The following is a 17,391-nucleotide window of genomic DNA, read 5'->3' on the forward strand; positions in this document are numbered from 1 at the left end:
AAATTGTATCCATTTTAAACTGGATAAATAATAATATGGTAACCCCCTTTCGGCAGACAGCCTCTTTATTCTAACCTTATGCACTTGATTCACGAGTAACCATAAAATGGTTTTCATGGCCCCAATCAACCATTTTGCAAATCATGGAACGAGTCACTGACAAATAAACAACACCTATCAGGGATCCACAAGATGCAATGACATACTGAAACCTACTAGGAATCATGCTTACAATAAGCTTAGATATTTAAACCAAATTTGACCCCACATCATAGTTTTCTGTTGAACCCATGATTTGATCCTTAGCAAAGCGTGAATAGTATATACCAAATACAGTTAACGGCTTTGCTTTATCACTTGTATATGAACAGGTTATTCAGAATATCTTTTTCAGTATTGCTTCAGTAAACAAGTAATAAACATGTTTACAGCATGCGAATTGGACATCCTTCTGCAAATATGTTTTAACAACTAGTATTGCGACTTACATTTAATCAATATGGCGCTCTATGTACCGGGACTAGTGGTTGATGGTTATGATGCCTTGTAAACTTGAACTTTACTCCACATTGCATGTGTCCGATGCTACAGAGCTGAAAAAAGTGTTAAAAACAGCCAAACTTTATTCAAACACGCTGTATTGAACAGTACACGTCGCTGAGCGCTCATGACAAATCTAGTCAGTCAACTTGAAGACTACGCTGTGGATTGATTCCGGGGAAAAACGTACCGTGTAGCGATAAGTTGCTCAGATAAATCAACTCATATCATCATGGGCTTTGAGCAGTTTGAAAGTGGGTTATCGCCGCAGGTTGGCGTGAAGTCTCGTTAATTCCAAGTTATTTCAAGACTCAAATATAATGGGTTTGTGTTTAAAGTTTTTGAACTTTAAGATAAAGTGTGATGCTTGTTGTATCAGTACCTCAGACAATTCACTTAATTCACACCCCAGTCCTAAACAATACTACAGATGATAAGTCCAACCACAGGTACAGATCTCCAAGTCCAGCCTTTGCTACAGATCTCCAAGCCCATCCAAAGCTACAGATTTCCAAGTCCATCCATGCTTCTGATCTCCATGGGCCATGCTACTGATCTCCAAGTCCTTCCAGAGAGTCCATCCTCAGATCTAGTCTTTTGCTTCAGATCTCCAAGTCCATCCCTTGCTTCAGATCTCCAAGTCCATCCCTTGCTTCAGATCTCCAAGTCCATCCCTTGCTTCAGATCTCCAAGTCCATCCCTTGCTTCAGATCTCCAAGTCCATCCCCTGCTTCAGATCTCCAAGTCCATCAGATCTCCATCCCTTGCTTCAGATCTCCAAGTCCATCCCTTGCTTCAGATCTCCAAGTCCATCCCTTGCTTCAGATCTCCAAGTCCATCCCATGCTTGTTTCTTGCTTTAGATCTCGGTAGTCCATCCCTTGCTTCAGATCTCCAAGTCCATCAGATCTCCAAGTCCATCCCTTGCTTCAGATCTCCAAGTCCATCCCACAGATTCCAAGCTTCAGATCTCCAAGTCCATCCCTTTGCTTCAGATCTCCAAGTCCATCCCTTGCTTCAGATCTCCAAGTCCATCTTGCCAATCTCCAAGTCCATCCATCTGCTCTCCAAGTCCATCCCTTACTTCTCAAGTCCATCCCTTGCTTCAGATCTCCAAGTTCATCCCTTGCTTCAGATCTCCTCCATCTCCATCTCATCGCCTTAAATCACCATCCCCCCAGCTCTCCAAGTCCACTAAAGAACCCCCAGTCGAGATCTCCATCTCCTCACGCCTTAAATCACCACCCCATACTAAAGAACCCCCAGTCGACCCTATGCTACATATCCTGTGCCCATCCAGAACTTCAGATCCGCAAACACACCCCATGCTACGGACCTAAAGCCCACCCAATCCTACAGACCCCCCACCACAATCCATGCTACCGATCTGAAATCCACTCAATGCAGATCAGAAACCTTTTGAGTGCAACAGGCCTGTATTCCATCCCATACACCCCAAAGCCACAGCACACTATACAAAACAAGCTCACCCCGTGCCATACACCTTACATCTACCCATATTGTTGAAATTACCCACATGTCCTGTTGACTAAGCCCGACATCGTAGATACTGATGGTTGCCAAGCATGATTCACCATCGCCACAGATTAATATAGATCCTGGTTGGGAATGAGACATGGGTAAGTATCCTTCAATGGCTTTCTTAATCAGCATACCAACCTCAGGGACTGCCCAGTGGTCAATAGGCTGGACCTACACAACTCAGGGGACAGTAAATCATTATGGATCTGCCGTAAGGGAGACAACTGTAACAGGCCGGAATGGCATGCCAACGCTGAGGAATGGGAACAGTTGAATATACTTGTTCTGCTTGGAGGCGCTCCCACTGAAAGAAGAGGTCGGATGCAAATATTTGCTACATTTGAAGTCCGACATAATTTTTCTATGATCAATCAGCGTCTATCAATCAGAGTGGGGGTTTGAGGAAACTCGCATGTGAAGGATGGTCTATAGTGGTTGTACCTCGTCAAGATGAAGGGTCAAACGAGAGCATTCAATATCTCAATGTTTGATGATTAATGCAACTTCTCTTTCTCTAGGTTACGGTGTGTGACTTCTGATCCTCTCAGTCTATATCACACTATTTGGCGATATTACATATACATGATTTATTCATTAAACGCCCGAAAACGGTATGAACAATAGATGACGTCCAACATTTCTGATACTGAAGTCTTTCATGCCAACCATTATCTTTACTCATGTCACATCAAAGCATGATCTTTATGTCATAGCTGTCACATCAAAGCATGATCTTTATGTCATAGCTGTCACATCAAAGCATGATCTTTATGTCATAGCTGTCACATCAAAGCATGTCACATCAAAGCATCTTCATATGTCATAGCTGTCACATCAAAATGATCATGTCATATCACATCAAAAGCATGATCTTTATGTCATATGTCACATCAAAGCATGATCTTTATGTCATAGCTGTCACATCAAAGCATGATCATAGCTGTCACATCAAAGCATGATCTTTATGTCATCAGCTGTCATAGCTGTCACATCAAAGCTGCATGATCATGATCTTCATGTCATAGCTGTCACATCAAAGCATGATCTTTATGTCATAGCTGTCACATCAAAGCATGATCTTTATGTCATAGCTGTCACATCAAAGCATGATCTTTATGTCAGCTGTCACATCAAAGCATGAATGTCATAGCTGTCACATCAAAGCATGATCTTTATGTCATAGCTGTTACATCAAAGCATGATCTTTATGTCATAGCTGTCACATCAAAGCATGATCTCACATCAAAAGCATGATCTTTATGTCATAGCTGTCACATCAAAGCATGATCTTTATGTCATAGCTGTCACATCAAAGCATGATCTTTATGTCATAGCTGTCACATCAAAGCATGATCTTTATGTCATAGCTGTCACATCAAAGCATGATTCATAGCTGTCACATCAAAGCATGATCTTTATGTCATAGCTGTCACATCAAAGCATGATCTTCATGTCATAGCTGTCACATCAAAGCATTATCTTCATGTCATAGCTGTCACATCAAAGCATGATCTTCATGTCATAGCTGTCACATCAAAGCATGATCTTTATGTCATAGCTGTCACATCAAAGCATTATCTTCATGTCATAGCTGTCACATCAAAGCATGATCTTCATGTCATAGCTGTCACATCAAAGCATGATCTTCATGTCATAGCTGTCACATCAAAGCATGATCTTCATGTCATAGCTGTCACATCAAAGCATTATCTGCATGTCATAGCTGTCACATCAAAGCATTATCTGCATGTCATAGCTGTCAAAGGAAAGTACGATCTTCATATCATAGTTGTCATATCCAGCCAGGACGTATTTGTGACATCAAGATTGGATCTGCATGTCGTATTTAATGATTGAGGTATGATGAGGTACTTGTTTCATCGAGACACGCTCTGCATGCAGTACTTGTAATACTTAGGTGGAATCTACACAAAATAATCATAATCTCCAGTCGGGAGTTGTTACATTGAGTGAATGAATAGGCCTGCTTTCGCCCCTATTCGCTGCAATTGTTACATTTATTCATAATATGCCCATGGTAATGGTTACATGCAGGCAAATTGGGTAGAGGTGTGTTTTTATTACTGGGTAGAGATGACACAGTTATTACGATGCATAATCTGTATGCGGTAGGTGTTACATTGAGGCCTAATATTCACGGGGTAGGTGTTACATTGAAGCAGGGTCTGCATGCGGTAGGTGTTACATTGAGGCATGATCTGCACGCGGTAGGTGTTACATTGAGGCATGATCTGCATATGATAGGTGTGACATTAAGGTTAATCTGCACGCGGTGCGTGTTATATTGAGGCATAATCTGCATGCGGTAGGTGTTACATTGAGGTATAATCTGTATGCGGTAGGTGTTACATTGAGGCATAATCTGTATGCGGTAGGTGTTACATTGAGGTATAATCTGTATGCGGTAGGTGTTACATTGAGGCATAATCTGTATGCGGTAGGTGTTACATTGAGGTATAATCTGTATGCGGTAGGTGTTACATTGAGGCATGATCTGCATATGATAGGTGTTACATTGAGGCATGAGCTACGTGTTGGAGGCGTTACAATGAGGCATGATCTACGTGAGGTAGGTGTTACATTGAGGCATAATCTGTATGTGGTAGGTGTTACATTGAGGCATGTTAATCTGCACGCGGTGCGTGTTACATTGAGGCATGATCTGCATGTGGTAGGTGTTACATTGAGGCCTAATCTGTATGTTGTAGGTGTTACATTGAGGTATAATGCGGTATGCGGTAGGTGTTACATTGAGGCATGATCTGCATATGATAGGTGTTACATTGAGGCATAATCTATATGCGGTAGGTGTTACACTGAGGCATGATCTGCATATGATAGGTGTTACATTGAGGCATGATCTACGTGCGGTAGGCGTTACATTGAGGCATAATCTGTATGCGGTAGGTGTTACATTGAGGCATAATCTGTATGCGGTAGGTGTTACATTGAGGCATAATCTGTATGCGGTAGGTGTTACATTGAGGCATGATCTGCATGCGGTAGGTGTTACATTGAGGCATAATCTGTATGCGGTAGGTGTTACATTGAGGCATAATCTGTATGCGGTAGGTGTTACATTGAGGCATGATCTGCATACGGTAGGTGTTACATTGAGGCATGATCTGTATGCGGTAGGTGTTACATTGAGGCATGATCTGTATGCGGTAGGTGTTACATTGAGGCATGATCTGCATGCGGTAGGTGTTACATTGAGGCATAATCTGTATGCGGTAGGTGTTACATTGAGGCATAATCTGTATGCGGTAGGTGTTACATTGAGGCATAATCTGTATGCGGTAGGTGTTACATTGAGGCATGATCTACGTGCGGTAGGTGTTACATTGAGGCATGATTTGTATGCGGTAGGTGTTACATTGAGGCATGATCTGTATGCGGTAGGTGTTACATTGAGGCATGATCTGCATACGGTAGGTGTTACATTGAGGCATGATCTACTTGCGGTAGGTGTTACATTGAGGATAATCTGTATGCGGTAGGTGTTATATTGAGGCATGATCTGCATACGGTAGGTGTTACATTGAGGCATGATCTACTTGCGGTAGGTGTTACATTGAGACATGATCTGATCAAACAAACAGTTTCAAAAACTCCAACTATCACCCTGTGTCAGAATCGGTGACTATGAAGTACCGATGTCAGCCAGTGCCAGAAACCTAGGGGTACCATTCCAGAGCAACATGTCCATGGAACAGCATGTTAACCAACTCTCAAAGGCCTGTTTCTTCCAAATTCGCAGCATCAGCATGGTACGATACCTCCTGGACACAGCCACAACTAAACTCATGATGCAAACCCTCGTCAAGTCACGTCTTGACTACTCCAACGCTCTCTGTTTCAACATCTCAGCCTCACTCATGTCAAAACTACAGAGAGTTCAAAATGAAACAGCACGACTTATCTCAAGAACGAAACCATCTGACCATATCTCCCCAGTTCTCAAACCTCTCCACTGGCTTCCCATCAAACAACGCATCAGCTTCAAGATTCTCCTCCTCACCCATTACTGCATCTTTGATGACAATTCCCGTTCTTATCTCAAGGACCTTGTCACTCTCCACAAACCCAGGCAATGTCTTCGCTCTAGCGACCAGTTCCGTCTCTCCACACCACTCAGCAAAAACAGGAATGGGTGATAGAGCGTACTCCATCGCAGCTCCCCATCTTTGGAAGTCTTCCACTATCACTCAGGATGCCTCTAACCACAACAAAGTTCATATCTGATCTGAAAACTCATCTCTTTCTGCAAGCCTTTCAATAACTCTCACACATGTACAGCGCTACTGAATACCTTCAAGATGGGTTTTCGGCGCTATATAAATTAATTATTATTATTATTAGTCCTTAACCAAATCTGCCTAGAGTCGATCATTTGTGGAGAAGCTTTCTGAGAAACCATTGGATCGTGTATACATGCAGTGTGTGGAACAGGAGAGTAATCCCGCGGACAGGATGAAGTCGGCTGGTCGTAAATGTGAAATTAAAGGTTTTCTGTTTGCTTCCAAATACCAGTCACTTCACACTCTCAATCGCCAAAATGTGATTCTTGAAGAAAATATCAATATGAAATGTATTTACAGAGACTGTCCAACACCTTGTCAGTGGATGCCCTTCCTTTGCACAAACAGCATATCTTAAACGACATGATGGCATGACTCGTGGCTTCTACTACCGTCTTCGCCATGCTTGTGGCTTTGACTCCGAGGTCCATCCATGGTACGACCCTGAACATGTCCAGGGCGTCATGAAAAACCTTTTTGGAATAGGCCCATATACAGCTTCAGAAGAATTCCTGCCAACAAACCTGATCTTGTCCATTTTTGATAGGGACAATGAATTTATATATATTTCTGCCCCTTTTGACATCAATGTGATTGGCAATATTCAGGAAAAGCATGCTTAATATGCGGACCTCGCCTTTGAAATGTCTCTTTTGCATCCCAAGTACACTGTCGTCAGGCTCCCCATTGTTCTCGGTTCCATTTGGTTTGGTACCTCCTGATCACTTGGCGTAGATCAGGAGAGTGCCCGGATACTCCACCGGGAGTACAACCCTTCTGACACTCTGGGTAATGCAGTCCGCGAGGCCTAAAATTCACACCTAATAAATCCCACAAGGCCTAATTACAGTTTGCCCACATGACATAATCAATGAGGTAATTGGGGCGTGAAACAAGAGTGGGAGAGGCCACTGATCAGTGGACGGGGGTCACTGTTAGGGTTAGTTTAGTAATGAGACTTGTCTACTGTGAAAACATTAAGGTTGGATAGATGAAAGCACTTACTGTTAATCTTAAGAAGATTAGATCTATTATTACTGGAGGAGTATTTACATCAAGTGGATATTATTCATTTTCCTTCTCCAACTAACATGAGAAGGAAGAAACTTGCTATAAGTATGTATGTTTGTAGCTATATCCATATCTACATAGCTATGGCGAATGCACAAGTTAATGTCACATACCTTCCCAATGCTCGTGACGGCAGATTTGCATACTATGCAGGACATAAGTTTAAAGTCAACCGACATGTACTGGACATGTACAGTGCCACGTTGTAAAGGATCCATTCACACACAAGATGATCGCCTACTGAAGATTGGATCAGGACACAACCATGAAGCACCACCCTACATCTTCAACATGGACGACTTCAAGAGAACACTCCTGAACCGGGCAAGAACTGAGACGACCCCCATCCCAACCATTTTTGACGATGAAGTTACTGCATTAAGAAAGATTCCTGACGTCTTCCTTTGGATGGATTCCAGCACATTTCAGTCCTTCCTTCCGTCAAGACAGCTATGTATAGAGAGAGGCAGAAGACTCGTCCCAATGTACAAGGAAGACCCTGACTTCCATCTGCCAGCAGCTCGTGCCAAGACTCTTCCTCTTGTTCCAGTTGAGGAAGTTGAGAATGTGTGGGTAGATGCAATCACCGATAGTCCCCAAGGAGAAGGAGTAACTCGGTTCATGGACTATGTGATAACAACTGGGGTGGAGGGTACGTCATGGACAAAGAAGAATGGAACCACTTCACCAATGATGGACATCAAACAAACAACCACGTAGAAGGATGGCATAACAGGCTCCACTCGTTATTCAAGTGTCACCCGAACATATTTGACTTTGTGAAGCTGATCAAGCGTGAGCAGTCCAGGACCGAAGTGAGACTGACACAGCAGAGAGGTCACCACGTGAACCAGCAAGGAGACGTCGCTATGTAGCAGTTGACCAGGGCTTGCTGCGATCCAAGACCAGGCTACTCACTGGCACCATCACTGTCCTGGAGTACACAGACTCAGTATCCCACTTACTTGGTGTTTGGGAACAGTGAATAACAATAAACATAAACAATATCACTTTGTCACCTGTGATAATATGCTAAATGATACAGATTTTGTTGTGATAACATAATACATGATAATATGTTGTTATGATTCCTGTGGTCAATCCACCCTTATCGAATAAAACCAGTGATACAGATGTGATAAATCACTGTTAAAATAAATATTTCACAATCATATTTGATTTTTATTGTTTCTTATGATTCACCCCTTCTGTGGCCATTAATGGACCAGTCCAGCAATAATCCACCGTAATCCCAGTAAACCAGTGAGTCATAAAGTCCCACATAGCCTAATGAACTGTACCTACCTATCTGAATAATTTTAGGCCTCGTGGGACGACACCACGGTTGCAGTGTTGGGGAGTCTACATATTCTCCTGAAAGTTCTTGGTGGTATCGACTGGGCACTGTTTCCTGGGTGATGCCCCCTCCGGCTGTATGTAGAGGGCCCTGAGTTGATGATGAGCCTTACCAGCCTGACTGTGCCAGGAGCACCCGAACCATCTCTGCTGCATACTATTTTTAATTTTTAAAACATAATAATAATTATTTTTGGCCACTTATATAGCTCTGAACTCCACGCCGCTAGGACATGCTATAAGCGCATACAACATGAAGGTCAGTATTACCCTTGATAACCCAAGCTGCCTCTGAGGCGCTAATGCGTTAATAGTCATATGACTTATCCTACCGGGGACCCATTTTCTGCTGGGTAAACATAGGTAATTTTGAACAAACTCACTTGCCTAACACAGGGATAGATTTGTGTTCTAGGACAAAGGGGTAGATTGGTGTTCTAGAACAGAAGGGTAGAGGGGTGTTTTACAACACACGGTAGAGGGGTGTTCTATAACAGAGGGATTGTTGTACAACATTTGGGTAATATGAGTATAACTCGGGGGTAATGGGGTGTTCTTTCACACACGGGTAGAGAGGCGTTCTTTAACATATTGGTAATGAGGTGTTCTATAACTCAGGTAGAGGTTCGTTCTATAATTCAGGGCTAGAAGGGCGTTTTATAACACAGGGATAGATTGGTGTTCTGTAACACACGGGGAGAGGTGTGTTCTATAACACAATGGTACAGAGGGGAGTTCTATAGCACGGGGGTAGAAGAGTGTTTAATGACACAAGGATATAAAATGTTCGATGTCTGCCAGTTCAATGCAAGCCACGAACCAGCATCCCAAGTAAGTGACAGAATTAATGTCAGAAGCACTACTGAAAAAGACCCATATCGCCATGCCATAGTGACACAGAAAGCCATGTTAGGAGGGTCCACGTCTGTCAGTTCATTGCAAGCGACAAATCAGCAGTCCCGATAATTTACTGCTCATCTTATCGGCTGTGGATGAAACAGATCTTTCGTCATTTTTGTCGGCATTTAAATAATGCAGCGAGATCATTTTATTTGTAGCCAGGAAGATGTCAACGACGAGCATTAAAATCCATTTTAGGTAGCTCTGTGCAGTGTCCGAGGTTTGTGATGTTTCAACAGCCAGCCTTAATTACCCAATGTCCTTCCTTAGCTGACAACCCAAGTGTCCCAAGAGGCAACGTCACTGTATATCAGTGGAACGAGGTTTTTACATGAAGATATCTGGAACTTGTCAAGGATCGACTTGAGAAACATAAATTACAGGTAGGTCCTGAAAACAACGTTGCAGATGCTGGTAATGAGGAGGTCTGTGGGTGAGGTGGTAGGTGGGGTAATGAGGAGGTCTGTGGACGAGGTGGTTGGTGGGGTAATGAGGGGTCTGTGGGCGAGGTGGTAGGTGGGGTAATGAGGGGTATGTGGGAGAGGTGGTAGGTGGGGTAATGAGGAGGGATGTGGACGGGGTGGTAGGTGGGGGGTAATGAGGAGGGCTGCTGGCTTGAGGTGGTAGGTGGGGGTAATGAGGTGGGGGTGGGAATGAGGTCTGTAGGCGAGGTGGTAGGTGTGGGGTAATGAGGAGGGCTGTAAGGCGAGGTGGTAGGTGGGGGTAATGAGGAGGCTCTGTGGGAGAGGTGGTAGGTGGGGTAATGGGGGAGGGCTGTGGGTGAGAGGTGGTAGGTGGTAATGGTAATGAGAGGGTATGTGGGTGAGGTGGTAGGTGGGGTAATGAGAGGCTCTGTGGGTGAGGTGGTAGGTGGGGTTATGAGGGAGGCTGTGGGGGAGAGGTGGTAGGTGTGGGTAATGAGAGGTCTGTTGGGTGAGGTGGTAGGTGGGGGTAATGAGTGGGTGTGTGGGATAGGTGGCAGGTGGGGTGTGGGGCTCTGTAGGCGAGGTGGTAGGTGGGAATGGGTGGGGAGGTGGAAGGAGGGGTTTGTGAGGTGTAGGTGGTGTGGGAATGGGAGCTGTGGGCAGGGTGGTAGGTGTGAGGAGGAGGTCTGTGGGCAGGTGGTGGGTGGGGTAATAAGGAGGTCTGTGGGGGAGGTGGTAGGTGGTGGGGGTAATAAGGGAAGATGGAGACTCAGTGGCGAGAAGTGGTATGGGAGTAGTGTGGGAGATCTGTGGGAGAGGTGGTAATGTGGGGTCTGTGGGGAGAGGTGGTGTGATGATAGGGCTCTGTGGAGGTGGTATGTGGGTAATGAGGGTGGGGTCTGTGGGGAGAGGTGGTAGGTGTGGTAATGAAGGGGTCTGTGGGGAGGTGGAATTATGGGGTAATGAGAGGGTCTGTGGGCAGAGGTGGTAGGTTGGGGTAATGAGGGTCTGTGGGCGAGGTGGTAGGGTGGGGTAATGAGAGGTCTGTAGGTGCAGGAGGTGGTAGGTGGGGTAATAGAGGAGGTCTGTGGGCAGGTGGTAGGTGTGGTAATAAAGGGAGGGCTGTGGGTGAGGTGGTAGGTGGGGTAATGAGGGTCTGTGGGTGAGGTGGTAGGTTGGGGTAATGATAGGGAGGGCTGTGGGTGAGGTGGTAGGTGGGGTAATGAGGGGAGCTCTGATGTAGGTGAGGTGGTAGGTGGGGTAATGAGGAGGTCTGTGGGTGAGGTGGTAGGTGGGGTGGATATGTGGAGGATAAAGTGGCAGGTGGGGTGGTAGGCTCTGTGGGCGAGGTGGTAAAGTGGGGTAATGAGGCACAGTGGGTGAGGGTGGAGGCTGTGGGAGGTGGTGGTAAGGTGGGGAATGAGAAGGGTCTAATAGTGGGCGAGGTGGTAGGTTGGGTAATGGGGTGGGCTCGTGGGCGAGGTGGTAGGTGGGGTAATGGGGAGGTCTGTGGGCGAGGTGGTAGGTGGGAGTAACGAGGGGTCTGTGGGGAGGTGGTAGGAGGGGTGTGAGGGTCTGTGGAGAGGAGGTGATGTGGAGTCAATGAAGGTAATAAGGGAGGTGAAGTGTAATAGGGTCTGTTGGAGAGATGGTAGGTGTGGTAATGTAAAGGAGGAGGAGTCTGTGGGAGAAGGTGGTAATTGTAGGGTATGTTGGAGAGATGGTAGGTGTGGTAATAAAGGAAGGGTGAGAGGTGGTAGGTGGGAGAGTAATGAAGAGGAGGTCTGTGGAGCGAGGTGGTAGGTGGGAAGTAATGTGGGTAAGGGGAGGTCTGTGGGCGAGGTGGTAGGTGGGGTAATGAGGGCGAGGTCTGTGGTGGTAATGAGGGAGGTGGTGGGTGAGGTAGTGGGGAGGGAGGAGAGGAGTCTGTGTGCGAGGTGGTAGGGTGGGAATAAAGAGGAGGTCTGTGTGAGAGGTGGTAGGTGGGTAATGAGGGAGGGTCTGTGGGCGAGGTGGTAGGTGTGGTAATGAGGGTCTGTGGGAGAGGTGGTAGGTTAGGGGGGAAATGAGGAGGTCTGTGGGCGAGGTGGTAGGTGGGGAATGAGGGAGGTCTGTGGGCGAGGGTGGTAGGTGGGGTAATGAGGGAGGTCTGTGGGAGAGGTGGTAGGTAGGTAATGAGGGAGGTCTGTGGGCGAGGTGGTAGGTGGTGGTAATAGGGAGGTCTGTGGGAGAAGGTGGTAGGTGTGGTAATGAGGAGGTCTGTGGGAAGAGGTGGTAGGTGGGGTAATGAGGGGGCTCTGTGAAAGGTAGTAGGTTGGGTAATGAGGAGGGCTGTGGGCGAGGTGGTAGGTGTAGTAATGAGGGGTCTGTGGTAGAGGTGGTAGTTGGGGTAATGAGGAGGTATGTGGGAGAGGTGGTAGGTGGGGTAATGAGGAGGTCTGTGGGAGAAGTGGTAGGTGGGGTAATGAGGAGGTCTGTGGGCGAGGTGGTAGGTGGGGTAATGAGGAGGTCAGTGGGCGAGGTGGTAGGTGGGGTAATGAGGAGGTCTGTGGGCGAGGTGGTAGGTGGGGTAATGAGGAGGTCTGTGTGAAAGGTGGTAGGTTGGGTAATGAGGAGGGCTGTGGGCGAGGTGGTAGGTGTGGTAATGAGGGGTCTGTGGGAGAGGTGGTAGTTGGGGTAATGAGGAGGTCTGTGGGAGAGGTGGTGGTAGGTGGGGTAATGGAGGTCTGTGGGAGGTGGTAGGTGGGTAATGAGAGGAGGTCTGTGGGCGAGGTGGTAGGTGGGAGTAATGAGGAGGGCTGTGGGCGAGGTGGTAGGTGGTAATGAGGTGTGGTGGTAGAGGGAGTAATGAGGAGCTGTGGGCGAGGTGGTAGGTGGGGTAATGAGGAGGTCTGTGGGAGAGGTGGTAGGTAGGGGTAATGAGGAGGGCTGTGTGAGAAGGTGGTAGGTGGGGTAATGAGGAGGTCTGTGGGAGAGGTTGTAGGTGGGTAAATGAGGGGGTCTGTGGGAGAGGTGGTAGGTGGGGTAATGAGGAGGTCTGTGGGAGAGGTGTTAGGTGGGGGGGTAATGAGGGGGTCTGTGGGCGAGGTGGTAGGTGAATGTAAGGAGGTTAGGTCTGTGGGCGAGGTGGTAGGTGGGGTAATGAGGAGGTCTGTGGGCGAGGTGGTAGGTGGGGTAATGAGGAGGGTCTGTGGGCGAGGTGGTAGGTGGGGTAATGAGGGAGTCTGTGGGAGAGGTGGTAGGTGGGGTAAGGAGGGGGTCTGTGGGCGAGGTGGTAGGTGGGGTAATGAGGAGGTCTGTGGGAGAGGTGGTAGGTGGGGTAATGAGGGGGTCTGTGGGAGAGGTGGTAGGTGGGGGTAATGAGGAGGGCTGTGGGCGAGGTGGTACTAGGAGTAATTGGGTGAACTTACAGGAGAGCTCGTGGATTACTGGGTGGTTTGATTTGTTGGACTGGCTGGTATGTAAAATACATAGCATGATTACATATTCTCTTTAGTCTGTTTTCTTTGAATGTTCAATGTTTCGCACGTTATGTACAGGAAGCAATATTGATGAAATTGTAACAACACTATGGAGAAAATGGAGTCAATTTACGAACATAACCACGTCCCTAGTTTAACTCATCATTTAACAGATCTGTTGAGTAGGCCAGTGCACTATGTGTAAACAAGAAGTTCTGATTGCCTCTTGCGAGGCGTTTCGAATGGATGTACGGTAAATAAAGAAATGTTACCAAACACAACATGGCATGTTCTAAAACACAATAATGTTTTAAATTCAAAACACAACAACTACATTTTGAAAGCTCAAAAAGTGCTGGTATTGTCTTGTTGGAACAATTTGCGTCCTGTTGCAGAAAGGAGTGTTCAATAGGAACAAAATATTTGTTCGATATTGCGTCTGATTGACACCGTAAACCACCAGATTTGTATTTAGGCCAGCACGGAATCCAACTAACGGGATCAGGTGGTCAGGCTCGCTGACTTGGTTGACACATGTCATCGTATCCCGATTGCGTAGATCGATGCTCACGATGTTGATCACTGGATTGTCTGGTCCAGACTCGATTTGTTTACAGACCGCCGCCATATACACTAAACACCAAAAGAAACGTTACCCTAGTACCTTTATGAATTACCTAAAAACTATCAAAGAGGTGTTAGAAGGTATTAGTTTACAATAAAGTTGAACAACACAGCTGTATGTACATCACGAAAAAATATTCTCAAATGCATTCATATTTAGGTGAAATGCATCTTTTTCAAAAAGGGTTAAATTGTTCTATTTTCGACCATGCCGAAACAAACCAATAACAGTGCTTTAGATGTCCAAAAGAAAGGTTGAAATAAATTTCTGCTGGGAGACAAAGATAAAACATTACAGTCACCATTTTTCAACTATTAAAACAAGAAAGAACCGTTGTAGAGTGTGTAAAATTGTTAAAGGGTCATTCCTATGTTTGCAGTCTTTTAAAACATTTTCTGCTGATTTGCATTAGTGAAAATAAGTAAAATGTGTCTTTGATAAAAAAGTGTTTAGGAACATCTAAAATGATCTTTGTTAACATTTTTGCTTGCAAAGTAACATTTTTTCCATTTTCTGTTTACACATAGCAATATCAATCGCCAAAACGTAGCAATATTCAAGCAGTATTTGCATCAATTTCACGTCTAGAATGATTCTATAGGGTATACAGAGAGACTAGGATATGATATGATACACAAGTACGAGAAATATGCCACGATTAACAGCTGAAGAGAGAGAAAGAGCCATTGGGATGGTGCAGGTGGGGTCGACATGGAATCCTGTTGCCAACGCCCTCGGATGCCACCGTATCACGGTTATAAGACTCATTCAGAGCTACAGACAGACTGAGGTCACCATGGACAGACCAAGAAGTGGACGTCCACGCATCACAACGCCAGCTGAAATCGGTACATCCGTCATTAAGGAAGGAGGGTAACGTTTCTTTTGGCGTTTAGTGTAGCTGGAGTGTGACGTTGAATAACCAACCAACCAACTCCACCCTACAGCTCGGCACCAACTCCACCCTACAGCTCGGCGGCGGCCTGAACTCAGATGCCTGTGTCCTGTTCCCCTCGCGGACCGTGTGATTCCTACAACAATCGGGAAAAGTTGGAACCGATTCTCATCAGAAATGAGAACTCACAACGAGCTGATGACGTAGTGGCTAACGTTCTAACGGTCTGAACCGTTCCCCTTGCGTACCATCTACCAACCGGCGCCCTGCACACTGTCGAGATGACCGGGCGACCAAGGGTCCCTGCAGCCCAGAGGCCCGCCCTGGTCTGCTAGAAACCTATGTTGTTTGTGATGTGCGGATAGACCAAGGTTTTCTCCCTGTCTATAACCTCCATTTGTATCACACCTTTTTCTCTGCTAGGTTGCGTGAGTGAGTATGGAATTATGGCGTTTTTAGCAATATCATTCCCAGCAACACCAGAAATCGGCCTCAAACATTGTGGGCCGTCGACCCTGGGTGTTCGGTGTGACGAGTTATCGCTTTAACCACAAGGCTACCCCACCGACCCTTTCCTAGGGTGTTAATGATGACGTGATTGCTGTTTTCTTACGAATTCCATTGATGATGTCGATTATACAATGCATTTGTACCGTATCAAATACTAACTGGATTGTTTTGTTTGTATGTTTACTAACGCGGCACATCGCAATATTCTCACTATATGACGGCGGATTGTAAACAATCAAGTCTGGACCAGACAAGCACGTGATTGACCTCATGAGTATCGATGTACTTAACTCAACCAGGTCAGAGATCCTGACCGCTCGAGCTTACTTGCTGATTCTTACGACAAGGATGGGTTTCAGAAGATCAGATGTAACATTTGAATCATGCCAAACTCTAATTACGTATCTTGCAGGGTCTCATTGAAAGTTTGGACAATCCAAATTTGGTCAGTTGCCCGTCCGTTCAGATATCTTGGTACAACTTAAGATGGTTTCTCCTTTGTTGAGCGTTATATGGATAGCAGAATCAAATTTGTTGTCCGGGATGTCCTGCCTGCCGGTCGGTTTTCATCCTGACCACATGCATCGTATGTCGTTGCTACAGAACGGCAGCCATCATGTATTGTCATGGTGAAATTGTACGCTTGGTTTCAGGTAGCATTATCGATAACATGTTAGTATCCTGATTGATTCTCATCAAAGTGATGGAAATCACGTATGTGCGTATCACGCTGTAGTCCAGTGTAGGATTAATCCCTGGCAACCCCAGTTCGCCGTGTTTAACGAGAAAACGATACAGATCCGGTGGTCAGGTTTGGTGACTTGGCTTAGTGTATGTGATCGTCAGTCGACAGCGTTGATTGTTGATAAAATATCTAAATAATATCTCGCCCAATTTTGATCATTTACAAGCACCACATAAAGTTGGAATATTGTTGAGCGTGGTGTTAAACAACCAACAAACATCGAATGTTTATCGCGCATTATCAACAACACGTGCTTAAAGAATCCAAGTCACTCTGACATTCATAGGTCACAGCGACCTTTGACTCCATCGATATGTTTTGGATCAAATGTCAGTCATTGGCACTTAAGTGTTGAAGCAAACGCCGTTGTGAGGAAACATTCATTACTGTCAACAGTTTCTCAGCCAATATCTATATGTTCTTGACGCCCGATGAATAAGAACCATTACATTGGCGTCAAGCCTGTAGTTTTCTTTCAACTATTAATAGAAAAGAAGTAACACACTCTAGTTTCTGTGGGAAGAAACTCTTTTCATATTAATAGTCAGGAAGATAAAGAAAACAGAAACGTTTCCCCGAATCTTGTCTAGCGCTCACCAGCACTCAGGTTTTCATATTGTATTTTATTGACACAACTCTACTTAGGAGCCACCTGCTGTGATCCGCTCTGTTGTGACGGAATTCCCTCTCTCATAGATTGGGAAGATGGATTTCTTCGCTCACCCTTCGTCCCTCCTCGCTCTCCCCTCGCTCTCTCCTCCTCCGACTGTCCAACCCTTTCCACTGTAGCTCAGACATGTTCAATATCGTATTTAAACTTGTCTTTTGTGGAGAATCTTATCATCAACTTTCCCGCTTTGATCCCGTTGGCTGAACGAGCGTCATCATTGCCCTAGCCGGGATCCATGTGGAAGCCAGTCTCCGTTTGGTTCCCAGCTTCCTCGGAGGAGGAAACCTCCCAGTATTAATCTCGTCACAGTCTTATATGCTGCCCAGTATT

At 45.7% G+C, this 17,391-nt stretch overlaps 1 protein-coding gene across 1 annotated transcript; it reads right to left on the reverse strand.

Annotated features, from left to right (window-relative positions):
* Positions 1–10,107: 10,107 nt before the first annotated feature.
* LOC124261321 (extensin-like) lies at positions 10,108–17,189 on the reverse strand. The gene is made up of 4 exons (XM_046695628.1): positions 17,115–17,189; positions 13,566–13,609; positions 11,995–13,192; positions 10,108–11,730 (listed from the first exon to the last, which is right to left on the reverse strand). Exons 1-4 carry the CDS (start codon positions 17,187–17,189, stop codon positions 10,108–10,110), a joined length of 2,940 nt encoding a protein of 979 aa, XP_046551584.1.
* Between the last annotated feature and the right edge of the window lie 202 nt (positions 17,190–17,391).

Source organism: Haliotis rubra, unplaced genomic scaffold (genome assembly GCF_003918875.1).
Source record: "Haliotis rubra isolate DU_JTF1 unplaced genomic scaffold, ASM391887v1 Scf796, whole genome shotgun sequence".
Classification (NCBI taxonomy): Eukaryota; Metazoa; Mollusca; class Gastropoda; order Lepetellida; family Haliotidae; genus Haliotis; species Haliotis rubra.

Bases quoted from the DNA above. Each gene is read 5' to 3' on its own strand.
- LOC124261321 (XM_046695628.1), bottom strand. From the start codon at position 17,189: ATGTCTGAGCTACAGTGGAAAGGGTTGGACAGTCGGAGGAGGAGAGAG. The intron at 13,610-17,114 runs GTGAGCGAAGAA...TTTACATACCAG, and splicing joins AGAGCGAGGAGGGACGAAGG to CCAGTCCAACAAATCAAACC. The intron at 11,731-11,994 runs GCCCACAGACCT...TCCTCTCCACAG, and splicing joins ATTACCCCACCTACCACCTC to ACCCTCACACCCCTCCTACC.